This window comes from Dermacentor albipictus, chromosome 5, assembly GCF_038994185.2.
Source record: "Dermacentor albipictus isolate Rhodes 1998 colony chromosome 5, USDA_Dalb.pri_finalv2, whole genome shotgun sequence".
NCBI classification, from domain to species: Eukaryota; Metazoa; Arthropoda; class Arachnida; order Ixodida; family Ixodidae; genus Dermacentor; species Dermacentor albipictus.
This window is the reverse complement of record NC_091825.1, coordinates 78,181,124-78,193,237: the sequence shown is the minus strand read 5'-3', so window position 1 is coordinate 78,193,237 and position 12,114 is coordinate 78,181,124. Positions and strand designations below refer to the sequence as shown.

Genomic DNA, 12,114 nt, shown 5'->3' with positions numbered 1-12,114 from the left:
TTCTCGCGCTTTCTTCGCTATTGCCTTCTTTCTTTCCTCGCTGCGCCCCGAGTTTGCTCTATTACGCCGACGATTCACGCCGACGCTCAGCGCAGCAACGGGCGTCTAAGAGCTGCAAAAAGTTGCGGCGAAACATATCTCACGATGACTACGACGGCAATGAGTTTAGGATGAAATCAACAGAGCGAAATGACGTGTTGCCACCGTTGAAACGAGTTATGAGGCCTGTACCGCCAAGCGATTTCTCTTTCGGACTTACCTAAGAGCATTCAGCACCATCTAGCGTCGCCGCCACGAAGACTGCACGTGGTTCCCGAAATGCATGTGCGCCGGCGCATGTGGAGGCTGAGATAGTGACAGTGATCTAAAGAAAGGAAAGACGCTTGATTCTGCAACCCGCATAACCTCATGTAGCAACCGACTTCTCTCGCTCTTCTTTTTTTTTGACATGCTGCGTCATCTAATGGCACTGCCGAGAACTCCGTCCGTTGCATCCAAGACGAGAAACGTGGCAGGCAGGTGCCTGCGAACTCTGAGAATTATTTCTTCGCTTGTCGCACACTCAGTGGCACATACTCAGTGACCCAAGTTGGCGGAATGCTCATCGGAAAGCGGCACATACGCAGTAAATTTGTGGCGCGGGCGGCTAATGTGTCCGGTTACTGTCCTTGAGAAATTCTTGTGACGTCGGTTCAATTCTGCTCTGTATCGGAGAACACCGAGGGATTCTTTATATCATTGTAGAGCGGCACTTTCGCAGTGGTGCATGCTTAGTTACCTAAGTTGAAGAGACTTTCATAGAAGAGCGGCACATACAGGCAGACACCCAGTGACCCACGTTGTCAGCAAACAGATTAAGAGAAGGCAAGCACAAACCAAGTCACACATATGCAGCGCTTTAATTCGGTGTCAACGAGTTTCTTCGAACAGTGGTGCCTGCCTATACACACACGTATGTGCACATTGGCACATACCCAAGACAGATGATTGGTTTAGAACCCTTAGAGCTAAACTGCAGCCCGATGCGTTAACCATTCGAGCACTGACTACTAGTTACCTAGGAGGCGGGAAAAGCATTAGATACACACTTTCAAACATAGATAGATAGATAGATAGATAGATAGATAGATAGATAGATAGATAGATAGATAGATAGATAGATAGATAGATAGATAGATAGATATATAGATAGATAGATAGATAGATAGATAGATAGATAGATAGATAGATAGATAGATAGATAGATAGATAGATAGATAGATAGATAGATAGATAGATAGATAGATAGATAGATAGATAGCCACTGGGAAGTGCATGGAGTGCCCCAAGATCGTTGGTACAATAAAAGAAAACGCCACACAAGCGCACATAAACACGCAAACTAAACACATTGGCACGCGAAGTCAAGGTAGTTTTCACTTCAAGTGTTTATGAAAATGTAGTTTATGAAATGTAGGATTGCAGTGGTGTGCTGCCTCTGTAATCCGTGCCATTTTTGTAGCATTCGAGTGAGATAAAATACCAGTGAAATAATGTATATGCTTGTGTCACATTTGCTATGCGAGACAAAAAGAACAGGGCGTACGACAAAAAAGCAGCGATCGGGGAACTACCAGGGGCTGAAATGAACTAGGCTAATTATGTATCTGGCGTCAGATAATAAAGATGTGCCGCTAAAAAAAGCTGCTCGTTCGCATTGTTCCCAGAGTTCAATAGGTTCGCAATCGAACCATGTCAGGAAATACTGCACGCTGCAATTCGAGAGTCATCCTTGAAGTGTGTCAAGTACGTTCTTTATTTCGGGAAATCCTCGGCGCACGCTAATACCCGCAATCTGCGTTCCGTTCTTCCGCACCGCACGCGGCTTGCTCCGCCGACTGCTTCACTCACTCAGTTCGTTGTCGCGCGCTCCCCGCATGCCGACCGCGCACACACGCCTTCCATGTTCTGCATGCCCGCCACCCAGCGTTGCCTACCGTCCCGTGCGTGCTACTCTACACTGTTGCCTACCGTCTTGTACCTGCTACTCTTCGCCACCTGCCGTCAGTCCGGTACCCTCACAGGTCCCCCCTCCCCCTTTATCCTGTGAAGAGGGCTTCCAAGGCGCATGATAAGAGCTCAACTGGTGTGCATTAGCGAGGCATTTCTGTTTTCCTGTGCCCGGGTCTCCGAGTCTGTAGGTATTGTGTCCAATGTTTGCAGTCACTCTAAATGGCCTTGTATGCCGAGGGGGCAAACTTGGCCATGAATCCAATGGCTGTCTCATTTAGCGGGTGCGTGTCCTGGAGAACCAAGTCTCCAAGTCTCCAACTTGGAAGGTAGCTAGAGTGCGCTTTTTGTTGTAATACTTTGCCTGGCTCGCTTTTGCCAAAGTTTGGTGGTCCTGTGCAAAGGAACAGGCATCTCTAAGGTGCACGTCTAGTATAGCAGTTAGGGCATGAGGCGCAGAAGAGGGCACCTTGGTGCCAGCTGCCTTATTGTGATGGCTCCACGGGTTCCGTAGTTCCCGCCCATAGCACAAGAAGGCAGCCGTAAAGCCAGTCACTTCACTTTCAGGCGTGCGCAATGCAAACGCCACTTGGGGCAGATTTTTGTCCCAGTCCCTGTGGGAAGTGCAGTAGCCCACCAGGCATTGTTTAGGCGTTGCGTTATGGCGTTCCACAGTGTGTCCTGCTGGTCTGCATTGGACTGTGTGGCTCTCCTTGATTCCCCAGTGCTGAAGAGTGCCTTTCGACCTTTTGTTTATGAATGGTTTGCCATTGTCGCTACAGATAGTGCTAGGCACACCATGTCGGCCAAAAAAAAAACATCGATCATTTTACCGATGATCAATTTGGAGGTAGGTGCACGTAATGGGAAAAGCTACAGAACCTTCGTGAACCTGTCCAGCATCACCAGGATGTACTTGTGGTGGCGAGGCGTTGTAGGCAGAGGCCCAATAAGATCCACACTTACCTGCTGCATTAGGTGGATGGCTCATGAACTGTCCATCAGTCCTTTTGGTTTTTGCCGGTGAGGTTTAAAAGCCTGGCACTGCTGGCTGCTACAAATATAACGGGAGATATGGGAGTGGATACCGAGCCATGTGAACTGGCTCGTCACATGTTTCAAATTTTTAATAAAGCGTAAATGCCCACTTCATGCTTCATTTTTAGTGCCGTGTCTCGGAAGTGCTGTGGAAGCCAGGTGACGTTATGTTCACCGACTGTGTACACAAGCATACCACTGTTCGAGATTCGGCTGTGATCATCTAGGTCCTGTACCCTTGTGGACTCTTTAGCGTCACCAGGTAGCAGGCCAGACTTTAAGTATTGCAGCAGCTGCAGCAGCTGTGAATCCTTGCGCTCTTCCAACTGGAACTTTGCGGTATCGGCGAGCAGGGACACATGAGTCACGTCAACAGGGGCTGCTAGTTCAAAAGGAATGGTTTATTGTGGCTCTTGTACTTCGATTGGAAACCAGTCTCCCGCCAAAGAAGGCTGAACAGATTCGGCAGCGGAGATGGGGAACCTGCTTAGTGCGTCCGCTGGGATGTTGGCCTCTCCTTTGCGATGCATTGTGGTACACTTGAACCCTTGTAATCTCAACACCCAACGCCGCACTCTGCGCGATGTCTTTTCAGTTGTAAACATCCAAGCCAATGATGCATGGTCGCAATGCATCTCATATGATGCGAATTCTACGTACGGTTGTAATATATCGACAGCCCACACCCCAGCGAGGCTTTCTCATTCTTGGACAGTATAGTTCTGTTCAGCAGCGCTGAGGGTATTGCTTATAAATGACACAGGCTTGAGTTCACCTTCGACTTCCTGCAACAACATTGCCGATATGCCAGTGCCACTGGCATCTGTTTCAACCCCAAAGGGCTTGCTCAGGTCAGGCGACACCACAGCCACCTCTCCTGCCAGCGTTAGCCTCAGAGTCTCGAATTTTTTTGTTGCTCGGCACCCCTAACCCAATGGGCTCCTTTCTTGAGGTGAGCTGTCAGGGGTCTGGCTTTGTCAGAAAACCAGGGGATAAAATTTCTGTTGTATCCCAAAAGGCCTAATAACATCTGGAGCTCCTTGACAGTTTTAGGGCACAGGAACTCTGCAACCGCTCGCACCTTGTCCGGGTCAGGTTGACAGTTGCCTGGAGAGACTACATGTCTAAGAAACTTTAATGCCTGTTCACAGTATGTAACTTTGCTGGGATTGATAGTCAGACCTGCAGAGTCAATTCTTCGCAGTACCTCATCGATTTGTTGTAGGTGGTCCTCAAACGCTTCCGAATAAATGAGCACCTCATCAAGAAATGCCGTGCAGTAGTTGTGTTTTATGCCTGCTAACATCTTGTCCTTGAGAGGCTGAAATGTTGCCAGTTCACCTGCTACCCCAAATGGCATTCGCTTAAATTAAAACACTCCTGCATGGCACAGCAATGCAGTCTTCGGTACATTTTCGGGAGCAACCGACTCTTGAAGGAAGTCCTGAGCAAGGTCGAGGCTCGTGAGCCACATAGCGCGGCCGAGTTAGCCAGTACCCCGTCTGTGCGTGCGTGGGATATACTGCCACAGTTGTGATTGCATTTAACGGTCTGTAGGCGACAGCAAAGCGATATCCTCTAGTTTTCATATTTACTAATACTGGAGCACTGGCCCAGAAACCGGAGCAGGGCTCAATGAGGTCTTGGTCCAGCAAATCTAGGATACACCCATAAATATTTGTTTCTTTTGGCTGTTAACCGGGCGAAACTTGCATTTAACTGGTGGGTGGCTGCCTGTGTCTATATTGGGAACCACCAGGGACGTGCAACCTGGAAGAGAGGTGAAAATGTGGTTATGGTCTGCAAGGACGTTGTTAAGGTTCTGATTTTGCTCCTCGCGAAGGTTCTCTAGACTACACTCGCCAATCACCGGTATTGGGGTATATATCCTGCGCATCTGCAAAAGTGCCTGTAGAGAGCTGGCCACATTTTTATCGGGCTCTTGACCTCGTTTGTCGCATTGCATCGTTGTCTTACAGACAGAATGGGGTCGGTGTCCACATCCGACGCCCATGGCCGGTTTGGTGCCATTTTACATTTGACGAGCAGATATCGGTCAGAGTGCAGTGACCATCCGCCAAGACCCATGGGGAGAGAAATACCTTTCAGCTCAAGAAAATTCCGCCCGAGGAGAATATCGTGACACAACCCTGGCAAAAGAAGAAAACGCAGCTTCCTGAACCAACCTTGCCAACGAATACGACAGTGAACCGATTGTGCAGTTTGTGACCAGCCCTGAGCAAGCCTCTGGGTTCGTGCTTGTTCCCCATGCCATCGCGCACTTCGCCGCTGCGATGGCAAGGCTACCTATTAAGCTCACGCTTGCCCCAGTGTCCGTGAGTGCATAAAGGACACTGTTACCAATTGACAATTCAAGCAGTGGCTCTTCATTTCAGGCTGTTGCGAGCACTTGCAGGGACGCTGCGTATCCGCCGGCAAGAGAAGCGGCTACGCTCGTCCATTTCCCGGGCAATCTGCTTGTAGGTGTCCAGGGGAATCGCAGTGAAAACCACGGGGTTTGCTGTGTGGTCTAGCAGTAGCGCATTGACTCTCAATGTGGCCAAAATCGCCACAACGCCGACACGTGATACTGCGGTTTGGCAGCTCGAATCGCGAGATTACTTGTGTCGCTTGAAACCCGAAGTTCTGAGGCGCTCCCCCGAGTTGTTGCGGTGCCGAAGTGTAGTTGCCCCGTGTGTTCGGCGCGGGAGGGAACGGCACAGGTGAGGGCTTCCACTTCGGGGCTCCAGCGTGAAGCAGCGTCGTTGACCGCGGACACTGAAAAGCCGAAACTGCTGCAGGCTGCAGCTGCCTCTCTCATTGTTGAGCCGGGAGGGTTTGGTTGGGCGTTGCAGTGTTGTGGGGGCGGAGGTGAGCAGGCGAAGGACAAATCAGCTGCTGCTTGAGCAATACGCGATGGTGGCGGTGGCGCGTAGCGCAGGCGATGCCAAGCGTGTTCCATGATTGGGCCGGCCGCCTTCGCCATTTCTGACAGGTTTGCAAAGCTCATGCTGGCTGTTAGGTCTTGGAATGTCGGATGCATTTGTCTCCGCACGCGTTCCACCTTTTCGGCATCTGAAACAGGTTCCGCTATACGGTCGTAGTATTCGGCAATGACGTGAATGAATTGCTTGAGGTTTCTGCCGGATTCTGATTGCGCTTATCTAGCTCTGCTTTTAGTTCAAACTTGTATTCATCAACGGTGGTAAACTCCGCCGTAAATTCGGACGCGACGGATTGCCAGTCGGGATGCGCACCTGAGAAGCGCCACCATTGTTTGGCTGACCCCTCCAACGCTGCTGGAAGCAACTGCAAACGGCGGTCATGCTGGATCCCCGCAATATCGCAGTGCTCTGAGTACTTCTCCAGAAAGTCTTGCGGCGAGTGTCGGTTCTGGTAGCCACTGAATTTCGGCAGTGGGACGGACGCACCTTTGATGTTGAGCGGTGGCCCCGCGCCGGTTTTCTCGTCGGGCCTAGCCATGCCGGTTGTATCGCCAGGCCTAACCATATGGTTGAGCGGCGAGGTGCGCAGAGTTTTTTCCCTTTGCATTGTGGTCCCAGAGGTCGATTCAAACAGTCCTTGGACGATCGAAGAAGGCAGGAGAGTCTGCGCAACAGGCTGGGTAGCACTATACGATTCTTGATCCTCCATGTTAGGTCCGTGAATACATTGTTTAGCGCAAAACGACACACACAAGAAAGACGACAGGACAAGGCGCTACTCTCAACTGACCTCATTTTACTGCGTCACTCCTTTGTAGACCGTTCAAACCAGAGGAACATGCGCAGTGAGCACCATGCGGTGGAGCCACCAACAACATTCGATCCAAAGAGCGGAGGATTCTGTCGCATGAGTGCGCTCTTTGGATCGGATGTTTTTGGTGGCTCCACCGCATGGTGCTCACTGCGCATGTTCCTCTGGTTTGAGCGGTCTACAAAGGAGTGACGCAATAAAATGATGTCAGTTGAGAGTAGCGCCTTGTCCTGTCGTCTTTCTTGTGTGTGTCGTTTTGCGCTAAACAATGTATTCACGGACCTACAAAGTACATGGATTACAAGTACATGGACAAACAAAGTATTCATGGATTCGCACTAACTAGCCCGCCAACGCATTGTGCTGAAACATGTTAGGTTCGGTTGGACGAGTTGGTGGTCGTACGTGGATCACTCAGTAAAGTGCTAGTGGGTGTGCTATTGAGTAAGCGAGGAAACAGTTCCCAGCGTTCCTAGGCGCCGGCGCACCATGCTTTGAGTCTCGGAGGCCACGCATGGATTTCTCGGCAACTCCACTGTATGACGCAGCGTGCCCAGAAAGAAGCGCGAGAAAGGAAAGCATGAGGCGTCTCTGAGCGTTCGCACAGGCTGGTGTGCCGCGCATTTCGGAGGCCATGCGTAGGCTCCCTGGCGGCGCCGCTCGATGTCACCGAGTGTTCTTACCGAAGCGCTAAACTGGAGTCCCGCTGTAGTACACGTACGCCTCTTACATAACTTGTTTCGATCGTGGCAAAACCTTGTGCCACATTATTTATTCAATGCCAAACACACTGCCGTTTATAGTCATCGTGACATGTGTTTCGCCGAATTTTTCCTTTTTTTTTTGCAGATCGCCGGCGCTCTGATAACATATACAATAATCGTGCTGCAGACGGGTGAAGAACTAACTCAACGCATGGGTGATGGAGCAGCGTCGCCGACACCGTGAGCTCCGTGTGAGCCACTCTCATTCCGTACACACGGGTGTACGGCCACATATGTGAAAGGCGTACACCTGGGGTGACACAGGACAAAGGAGTGTCTTATTTCGTGAAAGTCCCCAGTGGAAGGACACATATCGGCACTCATTTCTAGTCTTAAAAGGGTAATCTCGTTCGCAACTCTTCGATAATAATAAAAAGAAAACTTTACAAACGCCAACGCTGACTTGTTTATAATTTTAGTGCTTGCAAAAACATTTTTGTGCATAGCAATCACGTACCTGTCTGTGTGCGAGATCTCACGGTATGATAACCTGAAACTGTTGCTGTCGTTGCCACAGTTACGACCCCCACCGTCATTTTTATTCCTTGCAGTTTGTTTGGTCTGTGGCTTCGTCCCTATCCGACCTATACGGTGCGTGATTTGCAAGGTCTAAATTTTGTCAGGGTTTCGCAACATCGTGCATCTTTTATTGGTTGGACGTTTATTTTCTTAAAACCGGCATATCCTAAGAACAAGCGCGCCGCCGCAATACAGGAACGTCTGCCCGTGTTCCCACCGCTACACCACCGCGACACAGTAAGGCATAACCACTTTCAAAAAACGCGGTGCCTGCGAGTCGATTGAGCCTGTGCAGTCGTAGCCGACTGTGCGCCGTTGGTGTCTGATAGACGCGCTCATAACAAAGAAAGCGAAATAACGGCAGTTCTCCACAACATCCGAAAGAATTAAACGCGAGCGGAATGCACCATGAGCGATGTAAACCCTAAAGGTGTCTAATGCTGACAACACTAGAACTTGGTACTCCTTGTTTTTCTATTTACTTTGCATTGACAATAGGGCAGGTAGTGACTGCGGATCCGGATCATGAGACGGAAATCATCAGAAGAATAAGAATGGGCTGGGGTGCGTTTGGCAGGCATTCTCAGATGATGAACAGCAGGTTGCCATTATCCCTCAAGAGAAAAGTGTATAATAGCTGTGTCTTACCAGTACTCACCTACGGGGCAGAAACCTGGAGGCTTACGAAAAGGGTTCTACTCAAATTGAGGACGACGCAACGAGCTATGGAAAGAAGAATGATAGGTGTAACGTTAAGGGATAAGAAAAGAGCAGATTGGGTGAGGGTACAAACGCGAGTTAATGACATCGTAGTTGAAATCAAGGAAAAGAAATGGGCATGGGCAGGACATGTAATGAGGAGGGAAGATAACCGATGGTCATTAAGGGTTACGGACTGGATTCCAAGGGAAGGGAAGCGTAGCAGGGGGCGGCAGAAAGTTATGTGGGCAGATGAGATTAAGAAGTTTGCAGGGACGGCATGGCCACAATTAGTACATGACCGGGGTTGTTGGAGAAAAATGGGAGAGGCCTTTGCCCTGCAGTGGGCGTGACCAGGCTGATGATGATGATGATGACAATATTGTCACGCGAAAAAGGGAGTCAGTAAGACGAGCAACTATTTACAGGTTATGTTTGCAACAGCGGTTGTAGCGCTGACCGGTTAGATTCGCCGCGCGAGCCCTATTAGTTTTTCCTCCTCTTTTCTCGAGTGATGGCGCCCACGCGCCTCGTCCAAACAATCAAATACCACACGCGTGCAGCAATATGCACTATTTTTTATCGTTTTGTCTGTTTCAGTTTAAAGAAGACGCGCCATGTGTTTGGCTGTGTTAATCATTGAAAACATAAGCAGTGAATTGTGGCGCACCTTGTGTGAGTGGCGAAGCTTCATCTGGTAAGGTGTCCTTGAGCGTCACATAAAGGATCCTTATTCGTCCGTGTGTGCGGGTCATCAGAATTCATCGGTATCATACAAAAGAGGCGTTTGTGGCCGTATGTAGCACGTTTAAGTGTGTCCGACATTGTGCTTGTGGAAAGAAGAAAATGAGTCATGATCATCGCTTACCCCTTCATCGATGCAGAGCAGCAGGTCAGAGCCCGAGGGCCACACCCGAGCCTCGCTATAAACAATTCTATCTCTCTTTGTTCAAGGAGGCGCTACAAACACTATCAGCAAAACTGAGATTCATTAAACACCATATCATGGTGACGCTCGGGCCATCCGAGTGTTATTTTGCACGTGTGATTTTGGAGAACGCACTACAACGTTGCATCCCTAGGTACATGCGTGAACAAGCTTGTTTCCTTATATATAAATATATGTCGCATACCGTAGTCTCATCTTGTCTTTAAGTTGCTTTTGAAAGCGTGTTATGATTGCAGTGCTGTAGTTTTCTTGAGTGGCGTAACGCCGCATTGTATATATTTTTTATGTTATTCTATTTTTTTCACCGTTTACTATTTATTTTTCAAGCTGTGTCTCCCTCCGCCTTCTGGCACTATGCACCATTTGAAAGAATCTATGGCTTGATGAATAAAGGAAACAAAATATATGGAGTTCTTCAGCGAACATACTCAAAATTTTTTCAATGGTTGTCTGTGGCAGATAGTTCAATTCTATTTTATGAGACGGTATACTTGAAGCGGCGGACACTACTTGCACAATAATTTGATATGCAAAATCGACTAATTAACAACATTTACCTTTTTAGCTAATTGTCTTGTGACCCATATGTATTTACATACCTACTTCGCCCATTGGGCATTACAGTAGGGAGGACAGATAACCAATATATAATACAAAATTGCACACTCTTAAAAAGGTTAAACACTTCAGACAATGGGTACAATACTAATCATACATGTGTTACATTCTGAGGGAGCGCATGAGACAGCACTAAGAACAAGTTTCGCCCAGGTAACAAGATACACTCATTAACACAGCACGCTGGCTAACATAAACATAAACATCAAAGAAAGTTTCAAATGGCGAGTGCTTTTTTATCTACAAACATATGCTTGAAGAGCAATGGTGAATGTGACATCAGAAGCAACTTCAATTAGTTCCGGAGGCAGCAGGTTCCATTCGTGTATTGTACGGGGGAAAAAGGAGTTTTGATATGTTGTTGTGCGCGCGCATATTTCTTTTATCTTAAAGGGACCCTGAAACGCTTTTGACGATTTTCTACAAACGCACTGAGTCGTTAGAGTAGGTCCTTCTGATCATTAATTGACACATCTAAGTGCTCTGCGTAAAGCGTGTAATTTATTATAAGGTTTTAAAAATGCACATCGCTGCCGATCGCAGCGCGCTGCTCGGCGGAATTTTAAGCCGCCCCTACCCATATGACCGAAATCACCCATACGACGTCAGCGGGGCGAGCTATCCGATTGGCTGACCAGGGCACGTGATCGATAATTTTTCCAACTTCATGGTTAACAAATTATATTCGTAATAGTTGAAATGTTAGTTAATTTGTTTCTATAAAAAGAAAGTAACATAAAGAGAACGCACCAGAACAATTTTTCAGTACACTTAAGCACTTCCGGCACACAGCAAGTGTCGTCTGCTTGTGTTACAACATACTCCATTTTGACGAGAGCTCCGCGTTCAGAGTTGGTCTCAGTCTTTTCGCGAGCACTATGATTCGACTTTGTTGCCTTGTGGACTACAACGTAGTGACTGGTAATATGTCAAGCTGCGACATCGTGTCCCTCTGCAAGGCAGCGTACGAGCGAACTGGCTGCTGCGCATCGGACTGCCGCTATCCGATCGGCGCCAGGATTTGCGCGTTTGTGGCCGTCACTTCACACCGGAAGATTACTAACGCAATAGCGTTTCGCGAGTTCCGTATTAGGGCAAACGTAAGCGCAAGGGGACAGGGTCTGGCCGCTTGACTGTGCCGTAACGGGATGAGCCGAGATGAGCAGAAGGGCAAATGTGAATGGTCTGCATGGTGCAGCCACCTGGTGGCATAGAGCTCAACCACACACAGTAGCAGCAACGAAGCGTATTCTTTTTTGCTGCTGGTGCGTATTTTTCGCAGGAGTGTAATCATCAACACGTTTTTTTATAAATGTTTAAAATGTTTTACACTTGGTTAGAGCAATATTAGCGCTTTGTTTGGCTGGTTAAGCGCTGCGCCAACAAGTGTCTGGCCCGTGCAGACCGATCAGGACACTCACGTACGTCTACGCCAAAGTTCCTTCATCAGCTTGAGTTTATGCCTCCAGTAATTTGCCGAAATGACCAGCTTGCCTGTGGTTATCGGAATACCAGACACGTTCGGCGCTACGACAGAATGCTCGCAACGCACGCTGCTTCTATAGCTCTCGCTTGGGGTCGACAGCCAAGCGGCTAGCGGAGAGGTTTCGTGCGGGCGGGGGCGGGCTCCAAAACAACCGGAAGTGGACAATGTGACGTCGCATCGTGACGCAGGACCAGTGAAGGCGGAGCTTAGCCCCGCTCGCTCGACGAACAAGTTGAGGAGGAAAAGCATGGCTGGGGAGGAGGGTAGCTTCTAATCGCTTGTAGCTCCATTATTAC

General features: G+C 48.8%; 1 protein-coding gene across 1 annotated transcript in view; it reads left to right on the top strand.

Moving 5' to 3' along the window:
* Positions 1 to 7,893, top strand: part of LOC135921189 (uncharacterized) — a 55,395-nt gene extending 47,502 nt beyond the window's left edge. The window contains exon 8 of the mRNA XM_070539662.1: positions 7,633 to 7,893. Within this exon, the coding sequence (XP_070395763.1) occupies positions 7,633 to 7,731 (99 nt within the window). The 3' untranslated portion in view covers positions 7,732 to 7,893. The remainder of the gene's footprint in view (positions 1 to 7,632) is intronic.
* Positions 7,894 to 12,114: the final 4,221 nt, after the last annotated feature.